This window comes from Ascaphus truei, chromosome 3 (assembly GCF_040206685.1).
Source record: "Ascaphus truei isolate aAscTru1 chromosome 3, aAscTru1.hap1, whole genome shotgun sequence".
Lineage (NCBI taxonomy): Eukaryota > Metazoa > Chordata > Amphibia > Anura > Ascaphidae > Ascaphus > Ascaphus truei.
Genome location: NC_134485.1, coordinates 37,517,320 through 37,538,177, shown reverse-complemented (window position 1 = coordinate 37,538,177; position 20,858 = coordinate 37,517,320). Strand labels below are relative to the sequence as shown.

Below are 20,858 nucleotides of genomic sequence, written 5' to 3'. Positions count from 1 at the left end.
GAGATGTGAGGTGCAGGGAGCGAGAGAGATGTGAGGTGCAGGGGGTGGGATGTGTGTGGTGTGCAGGGGGGTATTATGTGTATGGGTGAGGGGGAGAGATGGGGGTATGAGAGATCGATGGGGAGTCTCGCAAAGGTTGATGATGAGGGTTTTTGGGGGAGATATGAGGATGATGATGAAGGGTGCTGGGGTAGATATGATGATGATGATGATGATGATGATGATGATGATGATGATGATGATGATGATGATGATGATGATGATGATGATGATGATGATGATGATGATGATGATGATGATGATGATGATGATGATGATGATGATGATGGGTGCTGGGGTAGATATATGAGGATGATGATGATGATGATGATGATGATGATGATGATGATGATGATGATGATGATGATGATGATGATGATGATGATGATGATGATGATGATGATGATGATGATGATGATGATGATGATGATGATGATGATGATTTTACCCGACGGCCCCAAACTTTTTTCCTTGGAGCAGTTCGGCCCATCTCACTGTACAAGTTGTGCAGGCCTGCTTTAAAGGGTCAAACTTAGAGAGTGAGCAAAGCTGTGGGTACAATGTGTACATCCTAATATGGGCATAGTGCCGATCCACCCACTCCTGGAAAAGCAGAGTAGAAGCAGCAACAAGACACCAATAAAGAAATGAACACAGTAAATATCCACAGATCTCCTTGCTCCTACTTGGCTGTGCCCTACTTCTTTTGCATCGACTTGGTACAAGAGGCAGCACAAGATGGTCCAGAAACTGAGGTAAACAGCTGCGACCATAGCGAAGAAATCCACAGAGCTCCAAAATATAGTGAAGGATTAATTGATGCACATTCAGAGCAAGAAATAGGATTCTCTCGCGGATGAGCATAACTTATTAAAAAGGGAGCAAAGCAGCAGAGTCATTCAGAAATACTACAAAGCTCTTATCCAAGCTTGGATGGAAAGCGAAAGGTATCTGTGCAAATGCTCTGCAGTGCTCAGCATACAGGCTGCCTACAGAAGAATGAAAAATCATCAGCTAAATTGCCAGAATAAAGCAGCCTGACTTCTCCAATCCATATGGAGAATGAGACGACAAAGAGAGAACTATGAACATTTGGAGGAATGTGTCATTTTACTCCAGTAAAATGTTAGGAAGTGTCTGCAGCAAATATGCTACAAAAAAAGGAAGGAAGCTACTGGGGTGATTCAATCCAGATACAGGTCCTACATCACAATCAAGCAATCTGTGCATTGCTATAAATGCTAGACACACTAGACTGCAGAAGAAGCAAATTTAGAAGTATATCCGAGTATTCCTGATGAGAGGGTCATCCAAAGCAAATAGGTAGAAAAGAAAAGAGGCTCTTCAATTACCTGGAAGGAACAAACATATCCGCAGATCCCATGGAGAAAAAAGGGGGGCGAGAGCCACTGCAGCCTAGAGAAAATGGAGGATTCATCACGCGGATGACAGAATATCCAGAGGGCCCAAAATAGAAGTTGTGTAGCCCAAAGAAATGTCTGTCTGGTGCTAACAGTGAGGAACCCTCAACCAATCATACCAGGGAAGTGGAGCCAGAACCAGTGAGTGACGAGTCCTTGACCAGCCCTGAAGATGCCCTGCAAACTGCCAGGCATGATGGTGATATGCTTCATGAACAATTGAAACTGGAGAGAGAAAATAATGCTGAGATATTGTGCATAATTTACTCTGAGGCAAGGACCGAATTGGAAGATCCAAGGACGGATCTAGATACTGCAAACGCTTCTATTACTGCCATGGAAGAAAAGCAGAACAAGGCTGACAAAATGATTACTAACCTGAAACAGAACTATGAGGAGGCACTGAAATAAATTAGAGTCTCAGCAAGAGGTTCACAATTGCCATAGAGTTGGAATTCTCTCAGAATGAAGTTCATACTCTTCATATAGAACTGAATGCCTCACACCAGGAGGTCAACAGTATGCGGACAGAGGTGGACAGATCACAGAATGAGGTTCATACTCTCCGCATAGAGCTGGATGCCTCACACCAAGAGACCAGCAGTTGCCACACAGAACTTGAAGTCACTATAAAGTAACTTCACAATATCGCTGAGGAGCTGGACATCTCTCAAAACGCTGTCAACAGTCTTGGATGGATTTTTAAGTCTCCCATGGAGGAGCTTCACACCCTCAACCTAAAGATAGACGTCTCATGCCAGGAGACTGGGATTCTCAACTTAGTGTGTAAATGGAAGGAGGACTACAAGGAGGCCCTGTATATAAGAAAATTCTGATTTGACTGACCTCGTCAATGAAAAGAATGAAAAGCTGCATGAGCTAGAAAAAATAAAGAAACTATTGGAAGATGAAAAGTTAGAAACATTGGAGCAATGCACACAAGCAGAGCACCTACTGCAGAACCAACTGCAAGGTCTGCATATGCACCTACAGAATGCCAAAGAGAAGCAGCGATCTCTGCCGGCTGCTAAAGAAGTACAAGTGCTGCAGGAATGTCTAATAACCCAGTGTGTACCTGTAGAGCAGCATGTGGAACTGAAGACTACATTGAACATCACCAGAGCATCATTAAAGGCTAAAATTAGAGGTCAGGTGACTTGGTACAAGACTGGTAAGAAGTGTTACCAGAGTGCTCAAGTACCAGGCTATTCACAATTGTAATAAATCCCAGACCTTAGGTAGGTGAATTAATCTTCAATATAAATCAATGAGTATGTCAATATAGCCATAACATGAATAGTGTTCCCTGAAAACTGGGGTTAGTGGAAAACCACCACACTCAATTTCATTGGGAGTATCAATAAGGCATAAAATAATGGTAGCATTTACTCACAATCACCTCCTGGTCTGGGAAGATGTGCTGCTGCTGACGAAATCCAGGTAGATGCAAAAGAAGTAGAGCACAGCCAAGTAGGAGCAAGGAGAGGATCCAAGGTACAAAAAAACTTTATTGGAGGTCCCAAAGCATAAAAAAAGCCTTCTATGCTTTTCGAACAAGATGTTCTTTATCAAGAAGTATAAAACTAATGTCTGCATAGCCCTTTTTAAATGAAATGACTTTGCTGCCGTTTCGTGCCGAAACTCGCATCATGACGTCATGACACACACACCAACGTATACGCACTACCATTGGATGTGGTCTGTGAACATCAGAGCAGCCTGGGTTAAAACAACAACGGAACCTTTAAAACAGGCCTGCACAACATACGGCCCGCGGGCCGCCCGGGACACCCTGTGCGGCCCGCAATGGCTCCCTCCAACCCCCCCCCCCCACTTCACACACCCCCACTTCACCCCCCCTTCCCTGGTAGGGAAGGAAGGAGCGCTCTCCAATAGGAGCGAACTCCAGCAGTTTGTGATAGCGCGCTCCCCCCTCCCCTCTCCCGCTCTAGCAGTGTAGCGCGACCCGGAACTTCTGGGGTCTGCTGCTAGAGCGCGCATACCTTGCGCTTCTCCCTGCTGCCATCTCTGTTGCCGCCGCCGCCACCACCTCTGCTGCTGCCGCCGTCGCCACCATCAGGTAACATGGGGGGGGGTAGTTCATTCATGAGGGGTTGGGGAGGGCTGCTGAAATGGGCTGGGGGGCTGCTGAAATGGGCTGGGGGGCTGCTGAAATGGTCTGGGGGGCTGCAGAAATGGTCTGGGGGCTGCTGAAATGGTCTGGGGGGCTGCTGAAATGGGTTGGGGGGCTGCTGAAATGGGCTGGTGGGCTGCTGAAATGGGTTGGGGGGCTGCTGAAATGGGCTGGTTGGCTGCTGAAATGAGCTGGGGGGCTGCTGAAATAGACTGGGGGCTGCCGAAATGGGCAGGGGGCTGCTGAAATTTGTTGGGGGGCTGCTGAAATGGGCTGGGGGGCTGCTTAAATGGGCAGGGGGCTGCTGAAATGGGTTGGGTGGGCTGCTGAAATGGGCTGGGGGGGAATCTGAAATGGGTTGGGGGGGCTGCTGAAATGGGCTGGGGGGGCTGCTGAAATGGGTTGGGGGGGCTGCTGAAATGGGTTGGGGGGGCTGCTGAAATGGGTTGGGGGGGCTGCTGAAATGGGTTGGGGGGAGAGATGTGAGGTGCAGGGGTGAGGGATGTGAGTTGCAGGGGGGGAGAGATGTGAGGTGCAGGGGGGAGAGAGATGTGAGGTGCAGGGGGCGAGAGAGATGTGAGGTGCAGGGGGCGAGAAAGATGTGAGGTGCAGGGGGCGAGAGAGATGTGAGGTGCAGGGAGCGAGAGAGATGTGAGGTGCAGGGGGTGGGATGTGTGTGGTGTGCAGGGGGGTATTATGTGTATGGGTGAGGGGGAGAGATGGGGGTATGAGAGATCGATGGGGAGTCTCGCAAAGGTTGATGATGAGGGTTTTTGGGGGAGATATGAGGATGATGATGAAGGGTGCTGGGGTAGATATGATGATGATGATGATGATGATGATGATGATGATGATGATGATGATGATGATGATGATGATGATGATGATGATGATGATGATGATGATGATGATGATGATGATGATGATGATGATGGGTGCTGGGGTAGATATATGAGGATGATGATGATGATGATGATGATGATGATGATGATGATGATGATGATGATGATGATGATGATGATGATGATGATGATGATGATGATGATGATGATGATGATGATGATGATGATGATGATTTTACCCGACGGCCCCAAACTTTTTTCCTTGGAGCAGTTCGGCCCATCTCACTGTACAAGTTGTGCAGGCCTGCTTTAAAGGGTCAAACTTAGAGAGTGAGCAAAGCTGTGGGTACAATGTGTACATCCTAATATGGGCATAGTGCCGATCCACCCACTCCTGGAAAAGCAGAGTAGAAGCAGCAACAAGACACCAATAAAGAAATGAACACAGTAAATATCCACAGATCTCCTTGCTCCTACTTGGCTGTGCCCTACTTCTTTTGCATCGACTTGGTACAAGAGGCAGCACAAGATGGTCCAGAAACTGAGGTAAACAGCTGCGACCATAGCGAAGAAATCCACAGAGCTCCAAAATATAGTGAAGGATTAATTGATGCACATTCAGAGCAAGAAATAGGATTCTCTCGCGGATGAGCATAACTTATTAAAAAGGGAGCAAAGCAGCAGAGTCATTCAGAAATACTACAAAGCTCTTATCCAAGCTTGGATGGAAAGCGAAAGGTATCTGTGCAAATGCTCTGCAGTGCTCAGCATACAGGCTGCCTACAGAAGAATGAAAAATCATCAGCTAAATTGCCAGAATAAAGCAGCCTGACTTCTCCAATCCATATGGAGAATGAGACGACAAAGAGAGAACTATGAACATTTGGAGGAATGTGTCATTTTACTCCAGTAAAATGTTAGGAAGTGTCTGCAGCAAATATGCTACAAAAAAAGGAAGGAAGCTACTGGGGTGATTCAATCCAGATACAGGTCCTACATCACAATCAAGCAATCTGTGCATTGCTATAAATGCTAGACACACTAGACTGTGTGTTGACAGCAAGACACAAGGGAACCAGACCTCTTTTCCTGGACACAAAGCACAGAACCTGCCAGAGGCTGGACCCTCAACCACACCAAGACACCTGGACACCACTGACCTGAAGGGCCATCTGCTTTAAGAACGCTGAGATTTTGGGTGGATAAGTGGGTAAGGGGCTTTTATGCCCCAGCCTTGCAGAGAGGGACTGGGGCAGTAAGTTAGCCTTATAAAGGGATAGGTGTTTGTTGTTTTTCTATATTTTTGTTTGCTGTGTTTTTTAAAGGGTCGGGCTCAATAAGCCATATGTTAATTTCACCCTAAACGGTCTCCATTTGCATATATAGTTACATAGTTACATAGTAGATGATGAAAAAAGCCGTATGTCCATCAAGTTCATCCTATGCTAAATTTAGACAACAGATACTTTGGGCTCTATGCAGTAAGCGCCGAAAAAGTGCAATCGCCAAGGGTTGCCGATAGGCCTTATTTTGGCGATTTGCCCTCGCAGTATTCAGTAAGGGCCGAATCCATGCCGATCCATGCTGAATCACTGCGAAAGCAAAACTGCCGATGAGCCTGTGCCGAAACAGCCTGGCTCCCGATAACCTGCCGATAGGCCTTTTCTGCCGATAGGTGTTTGCAGCAGAGAGAGACCAGCCGCTCTCAGCGCAACATCGGCAAAATTTAAATTATTTATAAACAACTTTTACTTATAGTGTACATGTGCAGGGGGTCTCCGGAGCTGAACCGCATTGGTTTCAGGTTACGGGGACCCCCTGCTTCCCGAGATACAGGCCCCTTTATGAGGTGCTGATATCCCTCTGCATTTAAAGGTCCCGATCACGTGACCGCGGAATGTAAACAAAGCAGAGGGATACCGGCACCCCATAAAGGGGCCTGTATCTCGGGAAGCTGGGGGTCCCCAGACCTAAAACCAAAGTGGTTCAGCTCCGGAGACCCTATGCACATCTACACTATGACTAAAACACATATAAATTAACACTCATTCCTTACTTTTGCGGCTATGTGCTTCGGTAACGAAGCAGCATGAATGTATTTTTAATAATAGTGTACTGTGAGCAGGGTCCCCTGAGATGAACCGCATTGCTTTGTGGACCAGGGACCCCTGCTTCCCGAGTTACAGGCCCCGGTATGTGTCATCGGGTGGCAGTGTCACAGCCATCTTTATAGCGTCCCATTCGTGCCGTGTCCGCTATAAATATGGCGGTGACACTGTAACCAATGCCCCAAACCGGGGCCTGTAACTCGGGAAGCAGGGGGTCTCTGAGCCACAAATCAATGCAGTTCAGCTCAGGGGACCCCCTGCTTCCGCACAATATTATTAAAATACATAAATGCTGCTTCATTACCATAGCGTATAGCCGCTAAGGCAATGAAGGGGTTAAGGCAGAATAGCATGTTTATTGGGGACATTTTACCCCAATAAACATTGCAATAAACAACATACACCCACTGTGTATTTAAAATACATAAACAACAATAAATACATTAAATACATATAGCACTCACCCATTTTCGGCTGCCACGATGAAGCATTCCTCCTCTTCATCCTGCCCATGCCCCCTCCACTGCTGCAAAACAGACACAAGAATGAAAACATCCAATGTAATGAGTCCAAACCCCTTATTAACTGCTACAGTCATTAAGGGGTTAACCCACACTCACCCACCACTCGGGACGCCTACATACCCTCCCACACTAACCCCCCACCCCGTGAGGCCTAACCACCCTCACCCACTACCCACAAGGGAGGCCTACCCACAAACCGTTGGGGCCAATACACCCCCCCCCACCCCCAGTACCCACAATAAAAACAATACACAGCCTCACAATAAGCATCATTCTATTTATTAAATACATTACCCACCCCCTGTGCCCCCCCATAAATACATGATTTATCATTTTACATACAGGGTTCATACCCCAGCCCCACGCGAGTCCCCGGCGGGCTGGCGGGGCACCTGACAGACCTACAGGGTACCAGCAGCTTGTTTCAAACAGGTTCTGGAGGCCAGTTGGTGTGTCCCGTCAAGCGCCATGGCCCCCAGGTGGTCTCCTTGGGTCACCGTGGGCCACAATTGGGTCCCCACAGTAGGCCCGCAGATGTCTGGGAGCCCCGGGTCAGACCCACGGGTGCCTGCGGGGCCTCGGGTGGTTCCCACGGGGGTCTGGGGAACTCACGAGTGCTCACTACGCGTCTGCAGTGCCCCCACGGATGTGGGACCACCGCTTCATCCCCGCACCTATGGGTCCGTGGTGCCCCCACGGATGTGGGACCACCGCTTCATCCCCGCAGACTACGGGTCCGCGGTGCCCCCACAGATGGGAGGCCACCGCTTTATCCCCGCAGGTGTCACCCGTGGAACCACCAGCCTGATACCCGTGAGATAACCGAGGAGACCGCAGGTGGTCTCCAGAGGTCTCACGCAGAACCAAGAAACCAACCCTGAATGTAAAAAAAATAAACCTGGCCTATACATTCAATACATACATCCCTCCCTCCCCCCCAAACACCTACAGTACAATAATATGCTAAATAACTATTATCCAGATAGGGATAATAGATTATTTGCCCATTATTAAACACATTAACTAGCATATTAAAATAAATAAAGTACTACTGACCTCATCAATAAGAAGCCCTCATCGCCAGCAACATCCTTGTCTTTCGTTGCCCACAAAATACATAGCCAATACAAAGCCAATACATTGCAATTACATTCAGATATCAATTAACCCCTTAAACACCTTATCGGATAATAACCGCAAAGGTAATTAAGGGGTTAAGCCACACTGGCCCGATACCCACCCTTCACCCATTCATTTGTACAGTGGCTTCATCATGCAACTATATATATATATATATATATATATATATATATATATATATATATATATATATATATATATATATATATATACATATATACATACATACACACACATGATGAACCAATATACAAATAAATGTAAAAGGGTTATCAAAAACATGCTGTACTACAAATAACACTTCTCCATACAGACACACTACAATAAAATCAATTTCCTTTAAAAATCCAATCTGATCTTCCAATCAAAATCCTCAAATGCCAATCAAAAACCTCAAATGACAATCAAAACATTGCATTTACATTGTATATATGATGCATACAATCTTTGCATCATATACAGTAGCGACATACTTTATTAAAGTAAATGCCGGCGGCATGCCGGGATCTACCCCAGCTGCCGCCAGTAAAAAACGCGCGCCGCCGCGTTTCCCCCACGCACTCCCCCTCCACATCGCGAGCAATTACCCCCCCTTCTGGACCCCGAACCCGGCTTCTGTCATGCCCCTCTGCTTCCCCGCACCCCCGCTTACCTTAATTTCATCTCCAGGGGTGTCGGGGAAGCCTGGGGAAGCCGGGGAAGACAGGGAAGCCGGGCGCGCATGTGACTGTGACGTCACAGTGCGCCGCCACGCGCCGCGGCTACCCGCTTCCCAGCCGCATACAGCCAGCGGCTTTTGCTCGAATAAGAGCTGCCGCTGCTGTACATTCTGCAAATGAATGTTAACAATAATATATTCAAAACAAAATACCAATACCTCCAAACAAGTATACTATTTAAACCAATCCAGTAAACATAAATCAATTAGCATTCATTAATTACACCCCTAAACAATTTACATTCCCTCCCTAACAATTAAACAATTAACTAATTCATGCGTTGAACAGAACAATTTATCCTGTGAAAAAATATAAGTACCAACAAGAATACAATATACAAAAGTACACCATACAATAGCAACAATTACATCTATCTAATTTTAAAATAGATTATACACACATTCATGCATAGCAGTATAGCCAAATTAATTTAAAACACAGCAAATTAAGCTTTTAAAACAACATCATTTCTTACCCTGTATGTATATATCGATCTAAACATACATACATACATACATACATACATACATACATACAGTGGCAAGAAATGATATGCCAAAAATAAATAAATACACATGTTAAAAAAGCTTTTAAAAAAATTAACAAGTTAAATAAAATACATTTCTTTAGTTCACTTACCATTTCTTGACCCACTCACCTACTCCCGTTGAACAGCTTACTGTCGAACCAATCTACCAGGCACAGGAACCCATAAAATAACAAACCATAAAATAATAAACATTAAAATAAAAATCTAAAACAATCCACGGGTCTTCTATTTGTAATCCATCTTCATCTGTATTCTTCTTTCTTCTATCTGCAGCTCTCTTCCGGGGTCTTCTTGTCTTCTACGGCCACGCCCTGGCCTTCTTCTTCTGTAGGAGGTCCTTCCTCCTCGGGGTCTGGCTTCAAAATGAGACGACATAGGCTTTTAAAGGCAGTGGGCTGCTGACATGTGAGGGGGGGGTGGGCTGCTGACATGTGAGGGGGGGTGGGCTAGTGACATGTGAGGGGGGTGGGCTGCTGACATGTGAGTGTATTGTGAGGGCTGTGTGCAGTGTGTGTGTGTGCAGTGTGTGTCAGTGTGTGCAGTGTGAGCAATGAGCAGTGTGTGTGAAGTGTGCAGTGTGTGTCAGTGTGAGCAGTGTGTGTGCAGTGCAGTGTGAGCAATGAGCAGTGTGAGTAGTGTGTGAGCAATGCGCAGAGTGTGTGCAGTGTGAGCAATGAGCAGTGTGTGTGCAGTGTGCAGTGTGTGTCAGTGTGAGCAGTGTGTGTGCAGTGTGCAGTGTGTGTCACTGTGAGCAGTGTGTGTGCAGTGTGCAGTGTGAGCAATGAGCAGTGTGTGTGCAGTGTGTGCAGTGTGAGCAGTGTGCAGTGTGTGGCAGTGTGAGCAGTGTGTGTGCAGTATGCAGTGTGAGCAATGAGCAGTGTGTGTGTGCAGTGTGCAGTGTGTGTCAGTGTGAGCAGTGTGAGCAATGAACAGTGTTTGTGCAGTGTGAGCAGTGTGTGTGCAGTGTGCAGTGTGTGTCAGTGTGACAGTGTGTGTCAGTGTGAGCAGTGTGTGTGCAGTGTGCAGTGTGAGCAATGAGCAGTGTGTGTGCAGTGTGTGCAGTGTGAGCAGTGTGCAGTGTGTGGCAGTGTGAGCAGTGTGTGTGCAGTGTGCAGTTTGAGCAATGAGCAGTGTGTGTCAGTGTGAGCAGTGTGAGCAATGAGCAGTGTGTGTGCAGTGTGTGGCAGTGTGAGCAGTGTGTGTGGAGTGTGCAGTGTGAGCAATGAGCAGTGTGTGTGCAGTGTGTGTCAGTGTGAGCAGTGTATGTGCAGTGTGAGCAATGAGCAGTGTGCTTGCAGTGTGCAGTGTGCAGTGAGAGTGTGTGCAGTGTGTGCAGTGTGTGCAGTGTGTGCAGTGTGTGCAGTGTGTGCAGTGTGTGCAGTGTGTGCAGTGTGCAAAAAAAAATTCAAATTTTTTTTTTAAACGGGAGCCACGGGAAAACCGCGTTATAACCGAATCGCGGTATAACAAGGCGCGTTATAACGGGGTTTACCTGTATATAGTCACTTACTGCTTCAAGCAGCATAATATTTTTAACCCAGTCTCAGTAAAAATCTTCTTTGCTGAAATTTTGCAAATCACTTGCCATTCAGCTGAGACACTGGAAATCAAAATAGAAGTTTCTAAATTAGAGCCAGTTTGTCACAAACTCATCAAGAAATATTTCCCATTATTGACTCTGTAGCCTAAAGCCACGACCGAGTCCAGATTCATTAAATACACTGCTCTCCTTCCTTATGGTATATTGGGAAATATGCACAGCTACATCTTCATCATTATCTAGAGTCAGTAACAACAAGAAAATCAATCATTATTACAGGAAAACAAAATGAAGAAGATTCATTAAAATCGTTAGTGTTACAGTATGTTATCTTAGTAAATAATGCAATATACATCTGTGAATTGAAGTGTACTTTCTCTACGATTGTTATGTGTGAAATTTTACACTCAAAGGACTAAATGCAGAAATATATGGAAATATTAGTTGATTAAGTTTGCGGTTATCAAGGCTGCCCCTCCCCCCCAGGTATTTATTTGTATTAGTGTGGGATGGGAGAAATGTTGCTAATGTCTGACCAACCCACTTAATGACACGTGAAGTATTGTCACTTTCATAATATTGATTCCATGGTTTCAAAGTCTTGCCACATTTTCTAAATCATGTACTTAGTTCCAATCAAGATGTACTCAATACTGTACAATCAACATAATCCATACTGTAAATTGAGTTGAATATATTTATCTCTGCAAGATGCAACATGACCCTGTGTTTCCAGAATGGTGAAGAATCTTCCCACCTCACCATTTCTCTTTTCTTAAAGGGAAATTAGACCCAGTCTGATGTGGGATCATGTTTGCATAGTGGCCCAGACTAGTGCTACATTTGTGTAGCTGAAGAGAAAATGACTGCTCATTGTATTCAAATGGCGCATACAACATTACTTTTGTAAGCAGTAGTATAGTGCTGGAATATGTATATAAGAAAAACAGTTTTACAAATTGTTCAAGGTGAAGAAAATGTATACATAAAGTAGTAGTGTGGAGAAGACAGAAAAAAGAGGCGCTAATGTGCGACGGGACCACTTTCAGGGAGGAGGCAAGGGAGGGTATCCAGCTACACTCTCCCCCTGGCAATGACTTCATTGACCCCACATGAGAAAACATATTCACACACTTTTATATAACAAAAATACAGTTGCATGAACAATATATCTCAGCTTTTATACAACATTACTTAAATGGCATGATATACTTCTATCAAGAGAGACATAATAAATGCAAACCTGTCTTAGACGTCTGCTTTAGGGGTTGCCCTATTGAGTCATAAGCCAATCTAATTAGGGCCAAATGGTTCTTTGGGTCCTCCTCAATTCGGGAACTGGTACGTTTAGCAACCCTGAAAGTTATTCATTTTCCTGGTCGGAGAGATTTCCAGTGGCTCGAGGCCCTGGCCCTCTCATAGAGTGAATGTCATTGTTATTGCCACCCTGTGGGGTGAATACAGGGCTCGTTCATTGTCCGTTATGCAGAACACCAGAATCCCAGGTAGATGTGAATCCACCTCAAATGGACTCTCTCCATCGGTCAGAGAGCAGATGAAGGAGAATTGGAGCACTACTGAAACAAAAACAACTACCAGAGAGTGGGTCCCAAAAAGAAAGCCGTTTTAATGGATCAGTGCATGGGTACAAAAACGAGCCCTAAGGCCCCCAGCAACGCGTTTCGAGCTACACGCTCTTTCTCAAGGTGCATACTGATCCCTACAAAAGACATACCTAATATACATTAATTTTCCCGCCATTCGCCGCCATCCATCCGTCGCCGAGATGCGTCACAAGTGGCGCGCCGTGCGCGGCATATAATTTGGTTCTCAATGTCACCTTTTACACTGATAGTACTCCTCTTATATGGATTGTCATCTTTACAATTAATATAAATAAATAAATGATGATAGGTACAAACGTGATAGAGGTGAAAGGGATATAATCAGATTATATTATTTAAGATCTTTTCTAAAATTCATTTTCAATTTCTTTTTGTGCATTTGTTACATAGATGTGATCTGGACAATAGTGACCTCATATTCTCTATTACATAATTAGAATTTGTGTATGCACAGGAATAGATAGTTTTTTCATATGATTTACATTTAAATCATTGTGATTAAGGTGATTAATAAACAATAAACAATAAAAGTGAATCTTCCCCTCCTTCCCAAATAAAAATTAAATCATCTATATACCGTCTATAAAAGGTGATAAACTGTCGATAGGGATTGTTATCTCCAAACACGTGGAGTCGGTCCAATGGCCAATGTGCAGTGGCAGTGACTAGCAACCTAGTAAATTACCTATCTAACTGACTACATAGGAGAGGAGACAACGAAGGAAGACGGAGGATGACTGAGCCTCATAAGTGAATATGATAATACATCTTTGTGTGGCACTGCATGTGCATGGTTCAATGTATACTGCAGTGAAGAGGTCACAATCCACAAGGACAGTCCTTGAGATGAATGCAGACCACACATATCAAAAAGGAGTATATCTGTGTGTAATGGATAATAATGTCCTGGCAGAGATGGGCAAATACCTTTATAGTGACTCACTAAAGGCTTTGTGTATAGTTATTGCACGGGCTGTAATCATGCAGTAACCAAATAATGCTTCTTGATTCAATCTGTATATAACAATGTTACAATCTGTGAATACCAATAGTGTGTATGGCTCTATGCCAATACCTCGTAGACTTTAACCAGGCGTGTCAGTACAATAACCTCTGTTGCAGTTGGTTACATAACCTGGGACAGAACTCCCATATCTCAGAACACAATGTAGTTAGTGATGATGGTATCACAACAATGCGCAATAAATAGCCAGGTGTAACCTCTATGGAGCGTATTTGCGATGTTCAAGACACTTATTCCCCATGGCTAGCAGCCCCAACTGTATCTCATAATATACAAGATAATAGCAAGTGACCACAGAGGTGTACTCGGCAAACACCCCCCAGTGTACACAAGTAACTCCTAAGAAGCAAAATAGTAATGGCTGACGCCAACACTATACAACCCACTTTCTCGTGGCTTCTGTTCCTATGATTCGATCACTGCATAGACGTCAGCACTACCCAACGCACGTTTCCCGTGAACTTCGTCACGCTCCCCCTGAAGAAGCGTGACGAAATTCACGGGAAACATACGTAGGGTAGTTATTACGTCATGATGCTGACGTCTATGCAGTGATCGGATCATAGGAACAGGCATGAATTCCAGGACCCGGTATTTCCTCAAATTCTCCATCTTCATATCTGGGCTCCAACCCCAGCCTTCAGGACAGAGCGTCAGCCCAAATATTCTTAGGCCCTGGTTTAAAATTCAGAGTGAAAATTTAATTTGACAGGGTGGAGTATTAACATAACCTTAGCATTATATAAAAAATGTGTCACAGTATTATATATACACTGAGGAAAACTGTAGTGCCGATGAGTATTCTAAAACAAATCTTGGGCAATCACCAACAAGACCCAGGTATATGCTGGGTACATGCTGCAACATTTCAGTGACATTTCTGCAGACAGACTAATGGCCCATCGGATCGAGCATGTACCTGGGTCTTGTTGGTGATAGCCCCAGATTTTCCAAGGCAAGTTTAAGGCAAGATTTAGAATACTCGTCGGCGCACCTGTACGATACTAATAAAAGTATAGTCCAATGTCCTGCAGCCTAGAAGACTTGAATGTCTGTCCAAAAACCTTCTTGAATGAAATACGAAAATGCTAATTTCTCCTTGGCGCTGCAACTTTTGTTGATTGGGCTGTTGTTCTCCAACAGGTATAGAGAGAAAACAATACAGATGTGCTTCAATAAAGTTATAATTACAACCTTCTCATCCACACCAGGGGAAGGACCAGCACAGATAACATTCCAAGAGCCCACTGTTTTTAAGTAATCCTTGCTTCATTCATTGTAACATCGCCGGAAGAAGAGATCAGTGTATCTCGAAAGCTCGCACAAATAAAAGCATTTCGTTAGCCACAGAACGGTATCATCTATTTATTTTTTGATTATTGAAGCTCGGCTAACACGGTACTAATACCTCTATATATATATATATATATATACAGTGTTCGACAAACCTATACATTTGCTCGCCCCGGGCGAGTGGATTTAACATCGTGGCGAGCTCCTATTGGCCCAAGCAGCATACGTTTGGTACTAGGTGGCGAGTAGATTTTTTTTGTGTGGCGAGTAGATTTTTTGGTGATTTGTCAACCACTGTGTGTGTGTGTGTATTTAATAAAGTGTGTTCTTACCCAGATAGAAAATCATATCTGACTGAATGGTGCTTCACATGTCCTTTAAAGAATATAGTTCACTTCCTTATTCTTAATTATAGAAGCATTGTGTAGATAGTGTCACACATAACAGTATTGATAAATTACCCACACCAGTGAAACAGTGTTACAATGCAGAGATGAATACTCTTCTATTACTTATGTACTCTTGAACTTGAAATGTTGTAATAGATGATGATAGATGCCTCATACGTCACGTGAAAAAGAAATTACAGATTGCCATAGGACAATACCGTTTAAAAAACCTCTACTAATAAACAGACAAAAAACAATTGGAAATTCACTCACGGATTCCCTCATAAAAATATGCGGTGTGAACATTTAGGTCGTCACCAGACCCTTTTCCGGTTTTCACGGCGACTGGAAATGTTGATTTGAAGCCCGATATGCCTATCCTGCTTGGCGTTTCTTCCGAGTGTCCCTCATGTAGTGGTATACGCGTCCACTTCCGTGTTCTTCCGGAGGGAGAGATGAGAGAGACGAGAGAGAGAGAGTATATAGTGTCCTCCTTGGTTTTTAATTCCTTATTCCAGATATATCAATATGTTTGGAGAGAGATTAGTTTTCCCTGTTAATACAGAGTAATTTATTATCTTTAGGGAAGATTTTTAGAAGGTCTTCCTCCATTCTCCCAGATTTAGTATCTATACTGATGTAGTTAATCCTGTATGGAGATTGTTTTCCCTTCTCCAATACTTTCTTCTGATTGAGGTGTATGTTCAATTTTTTGGCAATTGTTATGGCCATTTTGAAGGGGCTACTTCTAAACTGCACAATAGCTTGAATATGTATTGTATTGTCTCTCAAATATAGATTAACTTTCCAAGCATCATATTTGGAGTGAGTCACTCACATAGGGTATATGGGATGGATCATACCTTGATCGGGTGTGTTACGCTTTATGCAGCACAACTGTGTGAACCCAAAGTCCTCAGCAGTCGACTCAATGCTCTATCTGGCCCAGGAGATGATAGGTAGACCTGGCTGCTGGAGATACAACTCTGCTATTCCTGGGCAGCACTTCCGCACCAGTCTCAGTGGTACCGCAGCCACCAGTCTACTTCATCCATCCCTGATGCTTCCGGGTCACGTGTCATGCATGCGTGCATGAGGTTGTTCCAGCGTTCCGTGTGTGGGAGCAAGATTGATGCGTCTTCTCCACGGTTCCTCCAAAGCTTTTCAAAGGATATAAACACACACCCTTCCCGTTTCACCGTTTAGGCTTCCTCAGGGGTATGTAATGACACTGTAGTCTCTATCTTTTTATACAGGTCGCATTCAGAATTGCTGTCCTCTATTGTCCTTTTCTTTAGAGAGGTATTATAAGATTTTTATACCAACATAGCAAGGCAAATATATATTTTTGTGTTTTTTGTTATAAGGGAGCGACTATGGGGGGGGGGGGGTATGTAATGACACTGTAGTCTCTATCTTTTTATACAGGTCGCATTCAGAATTGCTGTCCTCTATTGTCCTTTTCTTTAGAGAGGTATTATAAGATTTTTATACCAACATAGCAAGGCAAATATATATTTTTGTGTTTTTTGTTATAAGGGAGCGACTATGGGGGGGGGGGCTATAAAATGCAACCAGGAAGGATTTGCCATTAGCGTGGAGAAGCCCCGAGTATGAGTGGGTGAAATACACGTTGACCATCCTGCAGGAAAGAAAGAGTGTCCAGTCCGCGCTCTTGCTCTTTAAGAAATTGGAATAGTAGTTCCTCTCTAATCTTTTGCAGCTCTTGATGTTGAAGGTGTCTTCCCCCACCTCCAATGTGGATCTCTGCAGAGAACTCCAACAGCGATACCCAGTTCCAAGAAAAAGAAAAACACAAAAGCGCACCAAGATTGAGATATACAGTGTATTATAGACAATTATGTTTCCGACAACAGGTTATTTACTAAAACTCATTTTAAGAGTACGAATGTAAATTCTTTTCTGCACCCTACAAGTGGTCATGAAAAAAGATGTATTAATAACATTCCCTATAGCCAGTTCTTGCGGATTAGGCGAAATTGTACTGATTTAGAGACATTTAAGTCTCAATCAAACATACTCCAGGAACGATTCCTACAAAAGGGATATGACAAGACCACGGTTAATAAAGCAATTAACAAGGCACTGCACACTAATAGGGAGAAATTGATTTGTCATAAGAATAATAAGTCGGAACATGATCTATATGTTAATGGTACTGGGAGCGTGGATATACCTACCCAATTAGAGGATGATATTATTGTCAGTGACAATATTACATCTAACGTTGTACCACAAACTGTAAAGCCATCAAAAAACACTGATAAGAAAAAATACAAAACAAGTAAAGAAAATAAGATACCGTATTTTATTACCAAATTTAATAGGTCACATAATAAGATAAAACATATTCTTAACAAATACTGGTACATCTTACATCTGGATCCCATTTTAACCAAATTTTTACCAAAAAGACCGCCAATTGTTTTTACAAAAAGCAACAATCTTAAGACCATATTGGCCCCGAGCCTCCTTAAAGGTTGTATCCCCAATAAGAAAAAGGACCTCAGAGATCTGTTGGGGCTAAAGGGTAATCATAGATGCAATAGATGCAAAATTTGCCCTAGAATGTTGACACAAGACTATTTTAAGTCCAATGTGACAGATCAAAAATATGAAATTACTAATTATATAGACTGTCTATCCACATATGTTATATACATCTTACAATGTGGATGTGGACTACAATATGTAGGTCGCACGAAACGTCATCTTAAGATACGTGTGATGGAACATCTAAGAAATATTGTCAACATTCCTAAAATATTGGCCTCCGGTAAACCATTAACCCATTTGTTGTGTCATTTTAAAGATGTTCATGTTACGCCGGTGCTGCCCGCAGACCAGACCCGTTCCTTTCACTGAGGTGAGGAACGTATAGAAGCACGCACCCGCAGCAAAGGGAGCGTGTCCGGAGTGTGGTGATTTTGGCGTTGCCAGGCCAGGTGTATTTCGCTAGCAATACTTGCCGGTACCGGTGTAGAAATGCCGTTGTCGTTGCCGTTAGCCAAGGTCTGGGATTGGAGAATACTGGAAGGTCGTTTGTCCAAGCAGGGGTCTAGAGCCAGAGAGAGACGTCCGCCAAGCCAAGTCGTAACCTGAGTGAATGAGAGAGAAAACGCCAGAGTAGTAATCCAAGTGAAAACTATGTCGAGCAATGAATGATAGGAAGGACTGGCATTATAAAGTGTAGCTGACCAATCAGAAGTGAAGGCAGACCTGGAGGACTGCGTGGAGCCATCCTGGATAGGTTCCCTTGATTGGCAGGCAGGTGAGAACTCTTGTCTTGACAGGAGATCATATTTCTGTATTGGGGGCGGGTCTTCACTGCCAGAGCAGTGAATAAATTAACTTCGCCCGGCGCGCGCTGTTCAGGCGCGCGCCCGAGCAACATGGCGGCCGCGTGAGGTACTGCTGGAAACCGGGGACGCCGAGGACGACGGGGAACCCCCAGCACCGACGGAGGTGAGTGGCGCTGGCGAGAGGTGCGTGCCACGGCAGCAGGAGGGAATATATCAGCAGAGGAACCAGGGCGCGGGCGCCGCGATCCCTGATTCCTCACAGTACCCCCCCCTTCAGGATCGACCTCAGGACGATCCCTCCATGGTTTTGATGGAAACTTCTTACGAAAGCGTTTGAGGAGTCCTGGCGCATGAATATCTTTCAGGGGTACCCATGACCTCTCTTCGGGTCCAAAACCTCTCCAGTGGACCAAGAAGTGGACTTTACCTCTTGAAAGACGGGAATCCAGTAGAGCCTGTATTTCATACTCTTCGTTACCCTGTACCATCACAGGATCTGGTTTCGAAGTGTGATCCGGAAAGAGGCTACTGGAGATAAAAGGTTTGAGAAGTGAGGTGTGAAAGACATTCGGAATTCTCATGCTTTGAGGAAGTTGGAGTCGAAAAGAAACCGGATTAACCTGCTCCAAAATGGAAAAGGGACCCAGGAACCTAGGAGCCAATTTGAGGGAAGGCGTTTTGAGACGGATGTTCTTGGAAGATAGCCAAACCTTGTCCCCGGGTTTGTATTCGGGTGCCGGACGACGGTGACGATCAGCCTGATCTTTAGATGTCAAGGATGCTTTTTGTAATGCAGATTGTATTCTGGACCAAGAGTCTTGTAAGAGAGCAATATGTTCGTCCACGGCTGGTACCCCAGAGGATTCTTTAGTAATAGGTAGGCGAGCCGGATGGAATCCGTAGTTGATAAAGAAGGGAGTTTCGTGGGTGGACTCATTCCTGGAAGAATTGAATGCGTACTCAGCCCAGATAAGTAATTCTGCCCAGTCATCCTGAGAATTAGAGACGAAGCACCTTAAGTATTTCTCGAGGGATTGATTAACCCTCTCGGTCTGTCCGTTGGATTGAGGGTGATATCCCGAAGAAAAGGAAGACGAGATACCTAGTCTCTTGGTGAAATTTCTCCAGAACTTGGAGACGAACTGGGAACCTCGATCGGACACGATGGATGTAGGAATCCCATGGATCCGGAAAATCTCTTTGGCAAAAATATCCGCAAGGGCGGGTGAGGAGGGTAATCCTTTGAGAGGGATAAAGTGTGCCATCTTGGAAAACCGATCTACTACCACAAGAATGGTATTCATGCCATTCGACCTAGGCAACTCCACAATAAAATCCATCGAAATGTGGGACCAGGGACGCTCCGGAATAGGTAAAGGTAAGAGAAGACCCTGAGGTTTCTGACGAGGACTCTTGTTACGCGCACATACCGGACAGGACCGTGTAAATTCCAGAATGGTTTTAGCCATATTGGGCCACCAAAAGGTACGACGGATGAGGTCCAAGGTTTTCTTGAATCCAGGATGCCCTGCCGAACGGACGGCGTGTCCCCAGTCCAGTATTTCAGGGATAAATTTGGGTTCCACATACAAAGAGTCTTTAGGAACCACCAGAACGGACGGGAGGTTCTCTTGAGATTTGATGATCCTCTCCAGATTCTTGAATGCCACAGCTGCTAAGATTCTTTGTTTAGGGAGGATGGACTCAGTGGTTTTCTCTGATCTCTCTTCAGAAGAGTATTGCCGGGAGAGAGCATCCGCCTTGACGTTCTTAGTGCCGGGAATGTATGAGAGAACAAAATTGAATCTAGAGAAAAATAACGACCAGCGAGCTTGGCGAGGACCTAAGCGACGAGCATTCTCAATGTATAATAAGTTCTTATGGTCCGTAAGGATGGTGAATGGCTCTTTTGACCCCTCCAGAAGATGTCTCCATTCTTGAAGAGCCATTTTGACAGCCAAAAGTTCCCTATTGCCCACGTCATAATTCCTTTCTGCCGATGAAAATCTTTTGGAGAAAAACCCGCAAGGATGAAGTTTATCCTGGGAAGAAAATTTCTGCGACAGAACCGCCCCAGCCCCACAGTCCGAAGCGTCAACCTCTAAGGTGAAGGGGAAATTCGTGTTAGGGTGCCGAAGGATGGGAGCAGAGACAAAAGTTTGTTTCAGTGTCTCGAATGCCGTGACA

The 20,858-nt window shown here is 44.6% G+C and overlaps 1 protein-coding gene across 1 annotated transcript in view; it reads right to left on the bottom strand.

Moving 5' to 3' along the window:
• Positions 1-11,146: 11,146 nt before the first annotated feature.
• Positions 11,147-20,858, bottom strand: part of LOC142490629 (uncharacterized) — a 64,009-nt gene continuing 54,297 nt past the window's right edge. The window contains exon 7 of the mRNA XM_075593046.1: positions 11,147-11,256. Within this exon, the coding sequence (XP_075449161.1) occupies positions 11,147-11,256 (110 nt within the window). The remainder of the gene's footprint in view (positions 11,257-20,858) is intronic.